This window comes from Argopecten irradians, chromosome 3 (assembly GCF_041381155.1).
Source record: "Argopecten irradians isolate NY chromosome 3, Ai_NY, whole genome shotgun sequence".
In the NCBI taxonomy this organism is placed as follows: domain Eukaryota; kingdom Metazoa; phylum Mollusca; class Bivalvia; order Pectinida; family Pectinidae; genus Argopecten; species Argopecten irradians.
The window spans coordinates 55,957,263-55,977,913 of record NC_091136.1 but is presented as its reverse complement, the minus strand read 5'-3'; the positions used below and the strand labels follow the sequence as shown (position 1 = coordinate 55,977,913).

The following is a 20,651-nucleotide window of genomic DNA, read 5'->3' as shown; positions in this document are numbered from 1 at the left end:
AAATTTTAGGATAAACAGGTAGGGGACTCACTAAATCTGACTATTATTGTACAACGATACATATATGTTTATCTACAGTTACATAGCATCTACAATACCAATAATAATAAACAATACATGTTATATTCAACAAGTTTACTCACAGTGGTAAACACGTGTGTATAGTTCAGGAGTTGTAAAGAGAGAGAGCAATTCGCGAACGCCACGTGACCGCGTCCGTACACATCGGTGACGTCATCAGATCTGCGGTTCACAACACTCATCCCCGTTTTGTGGAGCTCCCTCTTAGGATGATAATGTCGGTGGTCCTGCTGATGGCTCACGAGGTCCGATCGCCAGTAAATATATAGCGCTTTAATTGTATTCCGGATTTAGTTTACCGGTGCCGTATCCGTTTGTAACGTTTTACGTCACCCTCTCTCTTTCCGCCTGTTTTTCTGAAGTAAACAACGTGTGTGTAACTGTGGCTTCCTTTTGTTACTTACTGGCGTGGTGGCAGCGGATTTCGGACTACACGCCTAACAGAAGAGTTATAGGTATCAATGGTATAATTATTGACAATTAGGCCACATATAAATGATAAGAATTTTAGAGTTTGAAATTTGGACTAATATATAATTATCCACATATATCTTTCATGTACGGGGTATGTTACACTGTGTAGGTCAAGCACATGTGTTTCATATTTACAATAGTATATGTACGTGCATGTAAAGTCTAGTGGAAACCAACTTCTGTTAGGGTCATTGTATAACTACTAATTACCTAGCCATGTTATTAATTATGATACATGGTAAGTTCTAATGAGTAACCATGTTTCCCTATGTAATACAGCAACTACGGTGGTATGAATTGTTCCAGGTATTGGCTTTCATACCCAAATATTGACATATGTTATCCTGATGTACTGCTATATTAACTCGCCAATAATCTCTGTACAGAGTCGATTCCTAAGACTCCAATAAACGTATCGTACCATTCACTGAATCTGCGTTGGAGTTCTACATCTATACACACCACAACAACCTACGAAACACACGAAGATAAAAACATGGTAGTGACATTTCTACGGGTAATTACACATCGTTTGTTGTTATTTTTCACCGTGAATAGAGCACTGCAACAAAAATGAACACTTACCGTGCACCGAAACAGTGGTGCCTCAGTAAAACTGAGACAGTCAACTCGTTTGAGAACTGGCGGCAGAACATTTTATATACTTTGTCATTGGATGCAAACTTTGCTCCATTCCTGAGTGATGGTGTGAGATGGGAAAAAAAGTCTAGGGCAGCACCTCATAGGGGGTTCACCAATGATGCCCACCCGATACCAGAAAATCAACGTCGAACGCGCGAGCAAAAGGTTGCTCATCTGGAGCTTATGCTCGGCCAAATAGCAAATTATTGCCCAGTGATATCGCGAAACACACTCATTAAAAACTCCACGTCTATGGACTTTATTTGGCAGCAAATAAGATTACATTTTGGCTTTCAATCAACCGGGGCCCATCTCATAGACTTTTGTGATATCAAGTTGGAACCAAACGAGCTACCGGAAGATCTGTATCAACGCCTTATGGCATTCTCTGAGGACAATCTCCTTCGTAGAGATCTTGGCATTTTACATCACGGCGAGCAGTTACAGGAGGACGAGGAAATGACTCTGTCGTTAGAAAACTTTATCGTTCTCACATGGTTGCGCCTCATACACCCTGATCTGCCAAAATTGGTAAAGCAGCGTTACGGCACGGAATTACATACACGTACATTAGCATTCATAAAACCTGAGATATCCCAAGCGTTTGATTCCCTCCGTGAGGAGCTACAGTCAACTGAGGAAGCCCGTGCCATGAGGGCATACGTGCTAAAACCGAAACGCGATCAACACCCCCCGTCGAAGGCAAAACGAGTGTGCCCACTGTGTAAGGAAGCTGGAAGACCAGACAATCATTTCCTTAGTAAGTGTTCTTACCTTCCGTTCGATGATAGGCGGTTCATTGCCAAGGCTCGTCAAGTTGCAGATTGCGAGGAAACCGAAGACCCTGGCAACATCCCATGTAATTCCACCCCGCTGATCAGTGATAGTAGTAAGGTCAATCGCGTGGCAATTCGGCAATCCCCGTACCTCGACGTTTTCTATGGACATCATACTGTCCGGCTTACCATCGATAGCGGTGCTACAGGGAACATGATGCGACTTTCGTGTGCTCAGCGGCTAGGTGCGAAAATTGCCTGTAGTTCCCACTCTGTCAGTCAAGCGGATGGTTCGTCGCAGTTAAAAGTGGTCGGCAAGACACGCTTATCATTCTCACACGAAGGACATGATCTTTACTACAAAGGCATCGTAGTGGAAAACCTTGACTCTGACGTCTTAGCGGGTATACCGTTTATGGAAAAAAATGACGTTTCCGTCCGACCGGCCAAACAACAAATCCTCATTAGCTCGTTAGTGTGTTCGTATGGCTCGACCGGTACACCAGCTGATGGATTTGCCGTAAGACGTGCGCATGTTCTCCGATCGTCAGCAAAGTCTGTAATTTGGCCTGGTGAATTTGTTGAACTTGATCTCCCTGACGATCTGGTTTATTATGAAGGAGAAGTCTCAGTCGAACCTCATGTCGCGTCAGAGTCGTGGCCGTTCCCGTCTCTTGTGTCTAGTGTCGCAGGTAAAATTCGAGTCCTGAACCTCACCAGTGAACCACAATCTATTGGAAGGAACAAACATGTTTGCAAGGTGCGATCTACATTCATACCCGCAAAACCGGACACTCAGCCTGCTAAAATTCCGAAACTCGTAAAGTCGCATGCTAAAACTAGACACTCGGAGCACGTTAAACTCGACCCCGATGGTATCATGACCGCAGATATGAAAAGAAAATTTCGTGACGTGTTGACGGAATTTGACGAGGTGTTTAACCCCAGCTTCCATGGATATAATGGTGCAGTCGGTCCTCTACAAGGTAAAGTCAATATGGGTCCGGTCCAGCCCCCACAGCGAAAAGGGCGCGTACCGCAGTACTCCAAAAATCAGTTGGACGAACTTCAGTCTAAATTCGACGAATTGGAGGAAATAGGTGTCTTTCGTCGACCGGAGGATGTTGGTGTGTCCGTTGAGTACGTGAACCCGTCATTCCTAGTTAAAAAACCAAGCGGTGGTTTTCGCCTTGTAACCGCGTTCGCCGATGTTGGACGCTACAGCAAGCCCCAACCATCTCTGATGCCGGATGTTGATTCCACTCTACGACATAATGCTCAATGGTCTTACATCATCGCGACAGACCTGACGAAGGCATTTTACCAAATTCCACTTGCAAAAGAGTCAATGAAATACTGTGGGGTCGTTACCCCGTTCAAGGGTGTAAGAGTTTACGCGCGAACTCCTATGGGCATGCCCGGTTCCGAGACCGCTCTCGAGGAGTTAACATGTCACGTACTAGGTCACCTGGTACAAAAAGGCGTCGTTGCCAAAGTCGCTGACGACCTGTACTGTGGAGGAAACTCAGTCGATGAGCTACTCTCAAACTGGAAGGCCGTGTTACAGGCCCTACACAAATCTGGATTGCGTTCATCCGCGTCAAAAACCATCATAGCTCCACAACAGACAGTGATTCTAGGCTGGGTGTGGCGCTTGGGAACCTCCCAGGCTAGCCCACACCGCATCGCTACACTTTCAACATGTCCTATACCATCGACTGTCAACGGTCTCCGGTCATTCATTGGAGCATTCAAAGTACTAGCACGTGTCATTCAGAACTGTTCGACGATCTTGTCTCCTCTTGACGACATGGTTGCCGGTCGCGAATCAAAGGAAACTATGCATTGGTCTGATGAACAATTGACGTCTTTCGAGAAAGCTCAAAAGTCCCTCAACAACGCACGCTCCATCACGTTGCCCGGCGCTACTGATCAACTGTGGATAGTAACCGATGGTGCTGTTCGTAGTCCTGGAATCGGCGCCACGCTGTATGTTACTCGCAAAAACAAGGCTCGTCTGGCTGGATACTTCAGCGCTAAGCTCCACAAAAATCAGATAAATTGGCTTTGTGCGAGATTGAAGCTCTTTCTATCGCGACAGCGCTGAAGCATTTCAGCCCGTATCTGATTCAGTCATCGTTACAACCGTGCGTACTCACTGACAGTAAGCCCTGTGTGCAGGCATTCGAGAAGCTTTGCAGAGGTGAGTTCTCTGCTAGCCCACGAGTGACATCATTCCTGTCTACGGCAAGTCGCTTTCAGGTGTCTGTTCGTCATGTTGCTGGCTGTGCGATTCTCCCATCTGACTTCGCAAGTCGTAACGCTCCACCGTGTGCTGAACCCACCTGTCAGATTTGTACGTTTATCAGCCAAGAAATGGACTCTGTTGTTTGATCGATCAGCACAAGTGACATTCTCGTAGGTAACGCCAGGTTGCCTTTCACAAGTCGGTCTGCGTGGTTAGGATTACAGTCCGATTGCTCTGATATTCGTCGCACGTGTGCTCATCTTCGACAAGGTACGCGACCGTCAAAGAAAATCACCAACGCCCGTGATGTGAAGCGCTACCTAAACGTCTCGTCACTATCAGCCGATGGTCTCGTAGTCGTTAAACGAACGATCCCGTTTCACATTCGTCCGAGCTTATAGTAGTCCCTAGACAGGTCTTGGACGGTCTTCTGACTTCTCTCCATGTTAAACTCGACCATCCTACATGTCACCAGTTGAAGACGATCGTACACAGATATTTCTATGCTCTTGACATGGATGCTGCAATCCAACGTGTCAGTGACAATTGTCATCGTTGTGCATCTCTGAAACATGCTCCAACCTTCGTACAGACTCAAACTTCCAGCGTTCCTCCGGTAACTGTAGGTAGCCAGTTTGCAGCTGACGTTATAAAACGCGAAAGACAGCTCATTCTTGTAGTGCGCGAATGCGTAACGTCGTATACAGAAGCCATGCTACTTGAAGACGAACGTCGCGATACCCTCCGGGATGGACTTATTCGCTCGTACATTAACCTTCGTCCAATGGACGGCCCGTATGCCGTCGTGCGTACTGACTGTGCTCCAGGGTTTCGTGCTCTTTTCAACGATGAATTTTTGTCCCGTCATCGGATTTCGGTAGAGCTAGGAATTGGAAGAAGAGATACTCCGACAGGACTCGTCATCGCGATCGGTATCTCCCCTGTCGCTATCCTTAGCAATCAACCGTTTGAATTCGCGTATACGAAAGAGCGGTTTATCATCCAGAGAAATGCTAACACAACGGGACCAATTCGATAATAACCAAATACCCATTAACGATGAATCTCTGATAGCGCAACAGCATCAACGGCGACAACTCAACCACTCGTATAGTGAAAAGTCCAAAGCACCTTCAGGGCGACATCCCGTCAGTCCGGATATACATGTCGGCGACCTTGTATATTTATACAGTGATAGAAACAAGTCGTCTGGCCGTGACCGATACCTCGTAACGCACGTGGATACAATGTGGTGTAACATTAAAAATTTGTGGGAAATCAACTTCGCGCTGCATCTTATCGCGTCAAACGTTCTGACTTATATCGTGTGTCTACAACTGCTGATGAACGCACTAGGTCTCCCATGGATTCGCTCGCACTCGTTGATATCGATGATAATTCTGATACCGACGCATCGCCGGCCAACTCGCCACCGCAACCTCCAGACATACCTAACGTTATATCTGTTCCTCCAGCTCGCGATACGACTCCAATACTTTCTCCTGCTGTTGATGATGTTCCTACCTCAGATAGTAATCAGCTAGCATCAGACACGTTTGAATCGGACTCTCTAACCAATGATTCCTTTGACTTTGGTAATGATGATGATGATCTGACTCCTTCGATGGAACCTCCAAGGCGTTCTTCATGACCATCTGTGACCCCTCGGTACCTCAGTGACTATGTTCGGTATTAGTTAATGAGTTTCTCAGTTAACATTTCATGTGTTATTATAGTTATTAGTTTCTAGTCAAGTTTACAGTAATTGAGCACTTCTAATAGCTTTATAATGTATACCTAGTGATGTTACATTGTATGTACTGATATTTGAGAGACTGTTAAATCTGATCAGTCAAGTGAATTTAAAGTTTTCTAAGAACTGGAACTTTGTTTTCAAAAAGAAAAAAGGGTAGCGCCAGTAAATATATAGCGCTTTAATTGTATTCCGGATATAGTTTACCGGTGCCATATCCGTTTGTAACGTTTTACGTCACCCTCTCTCTTTCCACCTGTTTTTCTCAAGTAAACAACGTGTGTACAACTGTTGCTTTCTTTTGTTACTTACTGGCGGATGTTGTCTTACGAGGCGTCGAGGTCCTGAAGTTTGTACTTACAATCCGGAGTGCAGGGGCGCTAACTCCCAGAAACATCGCTTGTAGGGAAGATGACCAAACTAAATATCTGTTGTTCCTTTTTGTCTGTTCTGCGTGGTCATGATTGTTTTATTACATGTAGAGTCTACTGCCATTTTAACCGAAGGAACTTCCTGTCTGAACGGCAAATTAGATCTTATATACACTATACAGTTGTTCAACCGACCCTGCTTGGGAACATTTAGCGGGTCGGTGCAATTTAGGTACCAGATGAAATGGTGCCACATGTGGCGCCATTTTCCTTACTTATAATCATGCATGTACAAAAACATTGTAGATACTGAGTTCATTTCTACGGTTACTTTTGGTACCTATTAGTCTTTCTGCACAGGCCAGTCCTAAAAGTATCTGTTACTCAATATTCCAGTATTTACTTCAAACATTTTGTGCACATATAATGCTATTGTTTTCCATAAACCATTCCTTGGTCTATGGATGAACGGTGCTATGAAGGACACCTGCTCTCTCATTAGTAATTTACAAACAAGTCTGTGCGGCACCACATGTGGTGCCTGCAACAGTATGAAATCCCTTATTCATATATACATATGACGGCGGCGCGAACCCTGGCACCTGCCTTTAAACATTATATGGAGATCGATTGACTCCCTATGGCATTACTAGTAAACTAACTACAACTAACTGGTATGTCCATTGTAACATTTTGACTGATTCCCACCCCCCTTTTGTTACGACTATTTATAGGAGGGGTGGACCACCAGACCGAGGAGCGAGGCCTCAGTAGGGTATTGGTCCTGAGCCAGCCCAGAACATGTCTACAATGTTCCATTGTATTTGCAGGCTGACGCACATGGAGTTCCTCTATCCCCATCTTTATCACTCGGTCGGTTACAAAGTGGAGCCGACCGTATAGGATAGCGCGGTTCCCTTGCCAACCGGGTTGATTCCTCCCAGGGAATAATCCAAACAGGAGGGATTATACCCCACACCCCGAGGTTGGCTCTAAAGGAGTACAAGCTGAGACTGATCCCTGGAGATTGTATTGATTCTATATACGGAGTCCTGAATAGATTAGAAGGACTGGGCGATTCTTCCGACCTCTTTAGACAGTCGGGAGCAGGGGAGGATGGATATGAGATGACCGGGAGCTCCCAAGGAGTGACCTCCATGTCAAGATCATGTTTAGCAAATGCTTGCCGTTGGGTTTCTGAGAGCTCCCCCGACGGTCTCAAGATAAGGTCATTCAAAAACTCAGGGACTTCCCTATATGCCGACCCCCTCCCCCTTCAGTGGAAGTGACATTGGCTTGAGAACAGTCGTGGGTATTGTCTAAGTTAGCCCTAAGGAGTTCAACAGGTTCCAAAATTCCTACTTGAGTACCTGCCCTCAACTTAATTGGGCGGTCGGTATCATTTATCACTTGCATTATCGTGTGCTCGGTATGGGGACGAACCAAGGTGTTGCCTAATAGTGGGTCGTCGGTGTTAAAGACGGGTTGTACCATGGACACCTGGTCCGGCTTGCCCTCCCATTTTACTGGACAGTAGATGACAGTATTCGGCTTTAACGTCGAAGACTGCAACGCTAATACCGCACACGACTAGGAGTGATGGTTATTGTCTCCTCACCTATATGCATTTTTACCTAAGTGTAAATCTAACACACAGTTATTTGCTGCTAAGAAGTCAACCCCAAGTAACACGTCATCGGCAATTGGTGCCTAGCACGCTGTCCATGGTACTTCTATGCTGCCTACGCCCATTTGTAGGTCTTTTATTTCCCACACTTCAGTCACATCCCCTGTAAAACTGCGGAGTCGGATATGATTACCTAAAATTAAAGGTCCCTTAAGCTTGTCCAACAGTCCCCGTCTTACAAGCGTCATTGTCACCGCCTTATCTACCATGGCGGTAACTAACGTCCATTCACGGTCACTGGTATGTACAAACTACTACCCTCACTGAGTACCAGATTGATTTCTCGCTCAGGTGACTGCCCTCTGGTGGGCGTACCTGCGCTCGATGAGGGTGACGAAGAGAGGAAGATCGAGCACCTCCCGAACGGTTGTCCCGCACAGGAGAAGCCGGATGAGGATTATTATTGCGATTACTCTGGGGGCCGATAGTCCCTACGCTGTTGTGGCGGCCCCCGAATCGAGACTACATTCGCCTGCGGAGGGGGGCCAGTCTGCTGGCTGTACTGTCTGTCTTTGGATCGCGCGCCTGAAGACGCAACGCATCTGGCATGTAATACGACGGTGGATAATAGACTCCACTTTGTGGTTCCGAATACCACGGCGGGGGCGGTGACCTAGCTCGCGTCTCTTGAGGGAAGTGTTTCTTGAACTCATTTCTGATAGTTTGTGCAATCAACTCCTGCGAAAGCGGAGTGTTATTGCCTTCTTTAGTGCCCTCAGCAAAGTCTACCTGGCGGCTAGGAAAAGTACTTGAGCGGCTCCCGAATAGAGCACGCTGATTGGCTAAATAGGCGCGAACATATTTCGAGGCTCAGAAACTGTTTTCGGATTCTTATCCATAGCTTTTTGTGCCGCCTTACGATCTCTACAGCTGTGGAGAAAAGATTCAGTACCTAATTGGTTTAGAGTAATCTTGTTAGCTTCCTCATAACCATCTTTAACTACCGTTTGAACTCTCTGCGCATACTCCGTTATTGATTCCGTTTCCTTCTGTCGGAGATTCGAGGCCTCTCGACGGTTCATGACAGCCTCTTGTTTAGAGCTGAATCTTTCCTTCATCTTTTGTTTTAAACTCCTATATGAAGTATCGCGTGGAAGCGTCTCCGCATACTCCAACGCGTCATCTTGTAAACAGTCAAAAAACCGTCTAATGGACTTCTCCTCTGTCCAGTCATTTTCATCGGCAATGCGATCAAACTTTAGCACAAGCGGTTCCCAGCGGCCCTTACCGTCAAATGTTGGCATTTTGTGCCTTTGCAGGCTCCTATGATCAGGCTCGTTCCTGTTAAGAGTCCTAGCAGTATCACGCGGATTACGCGGCTGATTATTCTCGTTTGCATCAACACTCCCTGTTCTCTGAGCTGGCATGGATTGTACATCAACATTACCCACAACAGCCTGTTGTGGATTATTGATGGCCAATCCATGTGGAGACATGCCTGGCAGTACAGGTGTGATAACCATACGGTTGCCTGGGCGGAACACCTGAAAATTGAAACATTGTAGGCGGTGCGTAAAATCTGCCTGGAAATGGGGTGGCTAATGGAGGTGGAGTGAACTGGTTTAGAGTCATCTCTACTGGTTGACCCTGTCCCCCTTGTTGAAGATTATTCCCAACAGTGTTATTAGGATGCAGAGTCTGCTCCTCCAGCTGATTACCAGTGTTACTTACCTGGGAGCTGTTTCCCTGTGACCCCCTTACATACATACCATCCTTAGGTATCACAGCCTGTATGTTTGATAACATCTCATCAGAAGTTGATGTTGTTGTCTCTAGCGGTGGCTTGACGGCATCAGGTGATACAGTGTCAGACACCTGCCAGGAGCTGTTGTCAGACTGAACTAATGATGGTTTATTATCATCTAATAAACCAATGATTTGCTTAATTTCCTCGTGTTCCTTACGTACCTTTATTTCTTCAATCCCCTTTCTTTAATTCTCTAAATTCCTCCCTCCACAGTTCATCCCTATCCATATTAAATGGAGGAATGGGGGGAGCCGTCATGTCGACGGCAGTTATATGCCCCTCCAACATCCATGTTACCCATACATCACGTTTTATGATAGATATTTCACTTAGCTCATCAGGAGACAAGGGGGCGCCTTTTTGTTCTCTTTCATGAATGATATTGTTAGTGGTTGCTTCTCCAACCCCTTGTAATGTCTTTAACTGCTGCTTAGTCGCAGTGAAGAGATTAATACATTCAGACATTATCTAACTATATACTAGTACGGCTTAAAAAGAACTCTAAGAAATAACAACACTATGGCTGACAAGCCGTTTACATGTAAGAAACAAGTCAACAACAGCCGAGAAATTGTCAAGATTTTTTTCCTTTTCTTTTTTTTTAAACAGCAACAAAAAGGCCGAAATTATCCTGATAAGAAATAAAATCAGGCGCCCGTAGGTATAATAAATGTCAGAGACTGAAAAGAGAAAGAAAAAAAAATATGGAAGCCAATCCCGCTACCGTGAACACGTGGTCAGTAGCGGAATTACGCAGTAGAGTCGAAAATACAGCCAAATTATTTTAAATTCCAAAAAATACTGAAACGGTTTCTTAAAAAAAACCTGCTTCAACGATGACTCTAATACAAAGTTATCTATGATATGAATGACAAAGTTATCTACGAAGTATTAAATTACATAACAAGTCAAAATGGCTACCCACGTGCGCGGTTATCGAGAGACCCGAGGTCCGAGAACATGAGAAAATAAATCAAAATATGGCGTGGAGACGCTCACAATTCTGACACCAGTATTGTAAGCTGTAGTCTACAACGATACATATATGTTTATCTACAGTTACATAGCATCTACAATAGCAATAATGGTAAACATGTGTGTATAGTTCAGGAGTTGGAAAGAGAGAGAGCGATTCGCGAGCGCCACGTGACCGCGTCCGCACACATCGGTGACGTCATCAGATCTGTGGTTCACATATATATGAATCATGCACGGCATGGGAAGAGCGAAGCTCTACTTGTTTATTTTATTTACTATTTCATGTAGAAAAACATAATTTAGAAATAAAAGGACGTACTTTAAACTATAGAAGTATATAACAATTGTCTTGTATAAACTCAAAGAAATGAACTCAAAGATTCTGATTTCTCTGTGTCCATGCGAGGCCTGGAGTGCCGCGTATGCGAATCCTATGATTTGTTGACGTGATGTGACGACATGATTCCTTGTGCTCATCTCCGCTTGGAGTATATTTTAACTGCTTTCAATAGCTTTAAATTTTCAAAGTGTTTTTATTATTTAAAGATGCTCCACCGCTGACAAATGGTATTTTTTCACTATCAAAAACAGGAGCACAATTAAGTATTTTTCTTAAGTAACAAAAGTTACTAACTTTACATCATTACCACCATTGGAAAGTCTGAACTTCTAATTTTATTTCACGTCAAAATTATGAAAAATAATTAATTGCATCCCGGAAAAATTCCGTGGCACTATATCCTATATAAAAGGAAGTAGATTGCACATGCACTAAAGACAAAATACATTGTTTTTTTTATTATTTTTTGTGTAAATAACACATACATATAAACGATTTAACACTAATTATTGTTCAAATGATGAATATCATTTATGCTCTGTCGCCGGTGGAGCATCTTTAAAAAATAATAAAAAATGTTTAATTACTCCTGATATGCATTTGCATTAGTTTCATATATATTTACTGGGGAGATCAGTACTGGAGCAACGCATAAACCAGGACAGGTTAAACCAGAAGTAGGAAAATCTTTTAGCCATCCATGTATGCAGGTCATTGATCTCAATATGTACTTTTGCTTACGTACATGTTACCGGAACAGACCTTCAAATTTCGACGCGCGAAAGAGCTTCGCTCTTATAACTAGATTTGACTATAAAGCCAAATCTGACTACACTTGTAGTGGACAAATGTAAACAAGCAGGTGTGGTCTGGTCCAATTTTTCTTGTGCAGTATGAAAGCATGGATGATGAAACATGCAAATTTGTGATATGAATAATGTTTGCCTACTTGTTCATTTAAGGGCGACGTTTTAAAATTCCATCTTGCAATTATTTAGTATTCATTATCACTATTCCCGGTAACAAAATATATAGCAAGGCGATCCAATATGGCGTTGTTGTGTCGTCTGCAGATAAGCATCCACCTGATGAAGATTTGGGCAACAGGTGCACTTGAAGCATGCAGATCCTGTGCAAAACTGACTATGTGCAAAAAGTGCATAGCCGGATAATAAACAACAAGATATCTGTCATATTTCAAATGGAATGTTTGCATTTTATATCTTTTTTCATCAAAAGATGAGGTTGCAACGACAGAATATTAAAAAATCACCAGAAATTATCTTGGATGACAAAAATATTTTGCTTTTTGCCGTTTCTCAGTATTCGTCATTCCATTTTCGATGTGTATGCTGATTGTGTGACCAGGTATGTCACTTTTGTTGACATTTGTCCACTATATGTGTTGTCAGATTAGACTGTATAGTCAAATCTATCTATAGTACAATTTATTTTTTTCCACAGAAGCCAAGGAAACCGTAGTTTGCAGACATCCCAAATTTTAGAAGAGGCAGGAGGTCACCGAGTGGAGAGCTATGGGTTACCTCTGCCTGTCCTTATCACAGAGGCTTTATCATTAGCTGACCGTAAGTTAATTGTGAAATACTGATCTGAACTCCCATATCATATAATCTACCAAATAAACCCCATACACTTGTGTTCACTAAGGTTAAGGGAAAGTTTTTAACTTTTATTTGTAAACACCATTGACTTCTCCATACTATAACTGAAATTGGTGATTCAGCAGAGAAAACATATGAGGGCTAATATGTGAACTAGGATTTATTTTCAAATAAATACAATAAATTACTTATGCATAAATATTAATTAACAACCTTTGTTGAGGTCGTTATGGTGTTATATCGCCCAAGTAGAATAAATAACGAATAAGGGTGACTTGGTGTTTCTAAACATGGAAATATTGAATCAATATGCTTTCTAAAAATGGAAACATCCAGTAAATATGCTAAATATTGCCTTCCATAAATGATATACATCATTTGAACAATAATTGGTATTTAAACGTGTATGTATATGTCTAATTAACACAAAAAGTATAAAAGATAATTTATTTTGCTTTTGGTGCATGAGCAATCAGTATTTCATTCCATATAGGATATAGTGACACAGAATTTTTTCGGGATGTAATTAATTATTTTTCTTATATTTTTAACCTAAAGTAAAATTAGAAGCTCAAACTTTTCAATGATGGTAATGGTGTAAAGAAAGTAACTTTTGTAACTGAAGAAAAATACTCAATCGTTTGCTCCAATTTTTAATAATGAAAAAATACTATTTGTCAGCAGTGGAGCATCTTTAATACATTTTTTTTTTATTACACTTTCAGGATCAGTCAGTTTAAATTATCATCATAGTCATTAAATGTTACTTAAGTTGCTTTTACATTTTTTCAGAATCAGTTTAATTTATAGCCATGATGAGAGAAATGTGATAACTTTTAATTACATGCAGTGCAGTTTTAATGATAATTGATAATATTTTAGATTATAAACTCTTTCATTTTGGAATTGAAAATTAAGCACCTTTTCAAGTCTGTACAATTATTAATCTTATATACAGTATACATTTGCAACTTTTCTTTTGTCCAGGACACACAGAAATTACAGTGAGAATTGATCCTTCGGGATGGTCATGGCTGGTAGGCGGACGGAAATTGTTCATATGGAGACACATACAATCTCATACAGCTAGGGTATGCCCATTCTCTGTGTTAATTATAATCTCTCCTCTCAGATATGTTCAATATTTTTGTTACAATATCTTCTTGAAATATTTCTGTTTATATATTTTCTTTCTTTGTAACTCATTCACCCCTGCAGACACCTTTGAACATTTCCAATTCAAAGGCTGAAAGAGTTCATTATGAACTTTCAGGGATGAATGAGTTAAAATAAATGTTAATTTTTAACCTCAATTTGTTTTATAAACTTATTGTTTGTAGAGATTATTTTGTAAAGAGTTGACCTTCAAAACTTAACATTCATAGCGGTTTGCTTTATAAACTTACAACTTTATTTTATTGAGTAAAGAATTGATGGTCCCTCCTACCAGTAACTTGTACCTATTTTTCGCTATTTGTAGGGAGTGTTCTGTAAAGAGTTGATGGTACCTCCTACCAGTGACTTGTACCTGTTTTTCGCTATTTGTAGGGAGTGTTCTGTAAAGAGTTGATGGTCCCTCCTACCATTGACTTGTACCTGTTTTTTGCTATTTGTAGGGAGTGTTCTGTAAAGAGTTGATGGTACCTCCTACCAGTGAATTGTACCTATTTGTTTTCGCTATTTATAGGGAGTGTTCTGTAAAGAGTTGATGGTACCTCCTACCAGTGACTTGTACCTATTTCTTTTCGCTATTTGTAGGGAGTGTTCTGTAAAGAGCTGACCCTCCCTCCCAGTGACCTCGCCCACAATGCAGACCGTGTCTGTGTTGTTCCCAGCATCACTGATGCCCAGTCGGCCTCTTGTGTAGCTGTGTCACCTGAGGGTATTGTACGCTATTGGGCTAATGTGGCATATGAAGGGTCTTCATCAGAAATTAGTGCTGAACTTCGAGGAGAGGAATGTGCATGTGTCATCAACTTTCAGGTAATGGAAGTAACAATTGTAAGTAGATAATGATATTACTTACAAATCTCAACTCTTGTATTTTCCATATGTGATGATATCAACTTTCTTTCAATGAATTGATTCAAATTTTACTTGTATGTAATATTTGTATCTCCACAGCCATATGGATGTCTTCTGGCAACAACCACAAGCTCCCTTGTTCTTCTTGCTCACATTCCTGGACAGGTTTGTACTCATGTTTCCACTCGAGACTTTTGTTTCTCACCTTTGCACTGACCTGTTCAAAATCAAGTTTGCAGTAAAATTTGGTTGTGCCAAAATAAATATGATTACGATATTGCTTTCTTCTTCATTGATTTAGTAGATTTTTATATACAAGGAATATGTTGGATGTAAAATTGTATTAAATTGACTTACTCTAGACTGGTCCTGTGTGCTACCCACTGACAGCTTCACAGGGAATGTTTGCTGGTATTGGTCGCAGAATGTCATCCTTCATCTTTGGGGCTTCTCCAATGCAACCGTCAGGCGCAGTAAGTTTCTATGAAATGTTTCACATAAAGCTTCTTCATTTATGTATACAAACTGTTTTAAAAGTCTATATTTCTTTTTTATTTAGAATTATTTATGCTTTTGATCTTTTTTATCTGTTCTACAGACATTGCAGGCCATTGTACCTGGTTGTGAGGAGGAAGAAGAGAGGCCATTTTTTGTGCTGACCGGGACTCAGCTCCAAAAATGGACGGTTTCAGAAGGGAATACAGAAAAGGTGTGACCTAAGATTATCTATACCATAATTATGTTTAAGTGTAAGGAAATAAAAGGAGGGATACGCCCATGGTAGTTGTAGACTCTATTTCTTTAATTCTGGAACCACCCTGTATGTCATCCACAAATATTGCCTGAGCAATTCTTCCTAAACTACAGGATCAGTTTCAATGAAACTTCAAAATGATGTTAAAGACCTTATGAAGATGTGCAAGAAGGCTTTTGGTTTCCATAAATTTTGGTTGTCATGGCAACCAAGTCACTATATCCAGATTTTGAAAAATGACCAATAACTTGTTAGTCTTTGGATCAATTTTGTTCAAACTTTGTCATATTCATGAATCATATGAATACCTATAATTTGAAACATTACGTGTTTTAATAATGGTTATCATGAAACTTGGCTGGTTATTGTGTAAGAGTTTGAAGGATGGCCACAATATCAAAACACAGATATAATTTTGTTGTCATGGTTACCAATTGAAATGTCAAAAGAAGCGTAGAAGAATTTTGGTATAGATCATTGCATGGGAAAGAATATTGGTTTACTGTAATTTGCTGTGATTTCAAGACTATCAAATTACCTCAATATGAAAGGTTTTGATTGATTAATTAAGGGGAGGTAATTCTAATACTTTGATGTACTATACTTAGTCAATACCATCTATGTAATTATATTTCAGTTGTGAGAACACTGATTTCCAACATAACATATATGCTTTGGTTTTAGTTGTTTTACCAGATTGATGTTGACAGAATGTTCAGAGAGGCCTTGGCCCGTAAAGTCTGGGTAAGTCATAGGTTTTCACACAATGTTATAGGTACAATGTATTCACACAATGTTATAGGTACAATGTATTCACACAATGTTATAGGTACAATGTATTCACACAATGTTATAGGTACAATGTATTCACACAATGTTATAGGTACAATGTAATTACACAATGTTATAGGTACAATGTATTCACACAATGTTATAGGTACAATGTAATTACACAATGTTATAGGTACAATGTATTCACACAATGTTATAGATACAATGTATTCACACAATGTTATAGGTACAATGTATTCACACAATGTTATAGGTACAATTATTCACACAATGTTATGGGTACAATGTAATTACACAATGTTATGGGTACAATGTAATTACACAATGTTATAGGTACAATGTATTCACACAATGTTATAGGTACAATGTATTCACACAATGTTATAGGTACAATGTATTCACACAATGTTATAGGTACAATGTATTCACACAATGTTATAGATTCAATGTATTCACACAATGTTATAGGTACAATGTGTTCACACAATGTTATAGATTCAATGAATTTACACAATGTTATACGTACAATGTATTCACACAATGTTATATGTACAATGTATTCACACAATTTTACAAAATTTCAAAAGGACAATATCAAAAATAATGCCTCAACCTGAAATCAATGCATCAATCCTTTTGAGACTTTTAGATTTTGATAAATTTGAGTAACAACTGAAAAACTTACTTTGTCCATATTGTTATGTTTTGTTCACAGTTATATAGACAATATTTTGGACATGATGTATTCATTGTAGGACCAAGACTCACTGCATCTTACTCAGCTAAAGACATGGCTAATTGACATGCAGACCACAAGGTATGGATAAAATTGCACCTGACAAAACCAAAAGTGTATTTGCATCATGGAACAATATTTACAAGAAACAAATCATGTCGGATGTGATCTGAAACTCCATAAAATTAACTTTTTTAAATACTATACTATAGGGAGTGTTTCCTCTTAATAGCCAAGACATTTGCCTCCCAATGCTAATAGGATCTATCACATTCCTGTGTTCACATATTTTGTTCATTGAAAATGAATACACATTAAATATTTAGTTTACTCTAATGATGATATTCTATGTGACAGATCTGGTGTGTTGATCCTTGGAGTTGGTGTCAACATGGAAGCATCTTTGACAATGCATTTTGTATTAGGTATGTATTAGACTTACTGTACTTTGTATTCGGTATGTATTACACTTACTGTACTTTGTATTAGGTATGTATTACACTTACTGTACTTTGTATTAGGTATGTATTACGCTTACTGTACTTTGTATTAGGTATGTATTACACTTACTGTACTTTGTATTAGGTATGTATTACACTTACTGTACTTTATGTTAGGTATGTATTACACTTACTGTACTTTGTATTAGGTATGTATTACACTTCCTGTACTTTGTATTAGGTATGTATTACACTTACTGTACTTTGAGTATGTAAACATTTACAAGGTGAATACATTTTGTTTCTCAGTGTTACTGCACACCATCATTATAATTATGTTTCAGCTACCATAGATACTGACATTAATGGCACACCAGCTGGATTTGAAGACTTACTCATCCTAGACCACAAAGAAAACTACACAGTAAGTATAAACAAGATTATCAAGAATGCATTTGAACTGAAATCACACTTTATGCTACTTGATCTTAGAATATACTTACTGTCAAAATACAAGGTGTTGGGGATGTCACTGATGTTAGCGCTCGCTCTCTGGCACAGTCGATCACACAGCAGGTGTATGATGCTGTGAGGTACCTAGCGCCATAAGTAGCAGGACCTCTCATTGGCTATTGCGATGACTGAAAAGCGGGACATATGTTACCTTGCTCTGCAGTTTACCTTAGTCCGATAGTGTTTCAAGCCCCGATCCGTGCGATGTAATCCATATTCATGCTGATACAAATACATTTTTTGATAATACCCATATGTAAATGTATTATACTAACAACTATGATGAATTTTCAAATACTGTATTGTCGTCTAGTGCGCAGGTACGTTTTTGAGTTTTATTTTTACAAAAAAAAAACTTACACAAAAAATATCTAATTTTTTCATCTTCATTCAAAACGTTTTGCATAGGCTCCAAACACTCTTTAAGAACAAAATCAAACTCTTCCTAGTTTATCAGTGCCTAAAACAACCTTCTGTTCATTAAAATTAACTGGCGAGAGGAGTTTGACACGATGATTGACACTTTGTATACACAGCACTAGCAAAAGGCCTAGTTAGCTTGTGAATTGCCAGTGACACTATAATGAGGTCTCAACAACGATGTTTTTACAATCAAATAATTAATCATACCTTGTGTAATGACAAGTGGTATGAATCAAGTGTATTGTGTATCTGATGGGCATTTAGATTTAATTATGTCCAAGATATTAGCTGGAAAGCCGACCGAGCTAGGCTAATCAACCACAGGTGGCTGCCATATTTGTGTACTGACTGCACACTTTCGTATTCTCAATTATTTCAATTAGTATTGAAATAAAGATGAGATTTTACAGAACCATTTCAAAAGATGGTAATAAGAGTGTATTTGACAGCAGTACCATCAATTATAGTGCCGATTGGTCAGTTTTAATGTAAAAAGGTTTTAGTTTTGTATTTAATTTGCTAACTCTGCATGTGGCCATTACACTTACTTCCGTAAACATTTGCAAGTTCAAAAGTTTTCATATGCTGGCAAAACATATTTATAAGGTAATCAGTATAATGTGACGAATTAATTACACACTTATACATTATTATAATTATTTCAAGCTCCAGACAGTATTCATTTAGCCATTTAGATTTGGAGATACCTTAGTGAAGATTCACGATCGTAACATGTGTCCGGTCATGAACATATGTGCTCCCAAAACAGACTTTCAAGAAATTAAAGATATAAATTTCAAGTGAGCTTTTTATTTTATATTGAATATATGCATTGAATATTGACTTGAAGTATCAAGTATTTAATCATAACTCTCAATATGCACAAAATGTTAGGCTACTGCACTCTTTAGCTTGGACCTGCCGGTCAGTCATTATGACCCAGGGCCTGTACTTGCGTATAGTGCGCACCCCAACTTTTCACTTGATAATTTATGAAAAAAAGTGTGCACTGTACACGCAAAAATATGGTAAAAATCTGCGGATTATAATGTTCTGTCAACTATAAGTGGCAAAATCCAAGGCAAATACATTGCCAATTTTATTTACGGAAAACCATGATGAAACAAAATAATCAACAAGTAAAAAGTTTTGAAGTTTAAAAAGTCAACAAACTCAGGATAAACATCGTGAAACTTAATAAATACCAGTATCATTTGGAATTTACCCAGACTGATTTTTCAAATTCGAGTTAAAAGTCTATGAGATCATCTTTCGTAGTAAAAAATTGTACAATGTAGGTTATTCCAAATATAGTAAAGTAATGAGAAGCATCATGACGGGCAAGTGAAACGTGTCGAAACATAATTTAGAATTGTATATTTTCACCGCTGGATGGGTTGCAACACTATATGGTCAATGGGAAGGTATAGTACCTCTGAAGACAACTTCTGTCCCTCGTTCAGAGCTACGTTGTTGTTGCCAGGCTTTAGTTTGTTTTATGAATATTAGTCTCCGGATTTAATGTAGTGGAATATGTATTTCGACTCATGAGACACGGATTACAGAAAAGCCCATGGTAGGACTTTACTGAATAAAGCAGTTACAACTGCTATCATAGAAATCTAAAGATTCATTTCGTCCTAATCTGTTGGAGAAATTTGGGTATGTGTAAATTTATTTACTATGGAAAAGACTGTTGCGAGTGAGACTTATATAGAGGTGATATGTTTGATAATACCGATTAAAAAGATGCGGCAGTGTTGTATGTTGTTGCTATTTTCTGAGTTTACTCTCTTGTGAGAGATTGTCCTTCATATTGTAGCCGCACCCACGGAGCTATCCCAACCAATCATAGTCGAGTTTACATACTTCAATTGTCTAATTGCTGTATCGGCTCGCTCACCTATCACGGTAGCCACTGAGCCACGACATTAGTTGATAGGTCATGGCCGATACCAACACTTGTTTTATTTTGTCAGTAAAGGATATCTGAGTACTGTACCGAAATCATTTCTTTATCAACTTCCGCCATGTTGCATATATTTTTAGAGAATTGAAAAATCAAGGATACATGTGAGTTTCATGATTGTCAGGTTAAGGTAAAGGTCAACATTAGTAGTTTTAGACAATTATTGTCTGGACTCGAGTGGTTTCTTTTCTTTGTTGACTTCTACAGCACAACTTGTAGCTACAGAGGATCTGGGGCAGATAAATTGCTTCAGCTATACTCAGAATGTTTATTCCATAAA

The 20,651-nt window shown here is 40.0% G+C and overlaps 1 protein-coding gene across 1 annotated transcript in view; it reads left to right on the top strand.

Moving 5' to 3' along the window:
* The window catches only part of LOC138319152 (nuclear pore complex protein Nup133-like), a 44,073-nt gene that overhangs the window by 1,240 nt on the left and 22,182 nt on the right, over window positions 1-20,651 (top strand). The window contains exons 2-11 of the mRNA XM_069262095.1: window positions 12,562-12,683; window positions 13,707-13,810; window positions 14,478-14,702; window positions 14,844-14,909; window positions 15,107-15,217; window positions 15,343-15,453; window positions 16,183-16,242; window positions 17,046-17,107; window positions 17,384-17,451; window positions 17,811-17,890. Of these exons, the coding sequence (XP_069118196.1) occupies window positions 12,562-12,683; window positions 13,707-13,810; window positions 14,478-14,702; window positions 14,844-14,909; window positions 15,107-15,217; window positions 15,343-15,453; window positions 16,183-16,242; window positions 17,046-17,107; window positions 17,384-17,451; window positions 17,811-17,890 (1,009 nt within the window). The remainder of the gene's footprint in view (window positions 1-12,561; window positions 12,684-13,706; window positions 13,811-14,477; window positions 14,703-14,843; window positions 14,910-15,106; window positions 15,218-15,342; window positions 15,454-16,182; window positions 16,243-17,045; window positions 17,108-17,383; window positions 17,452-17,810; window positions 17,891-20,651) is intronic.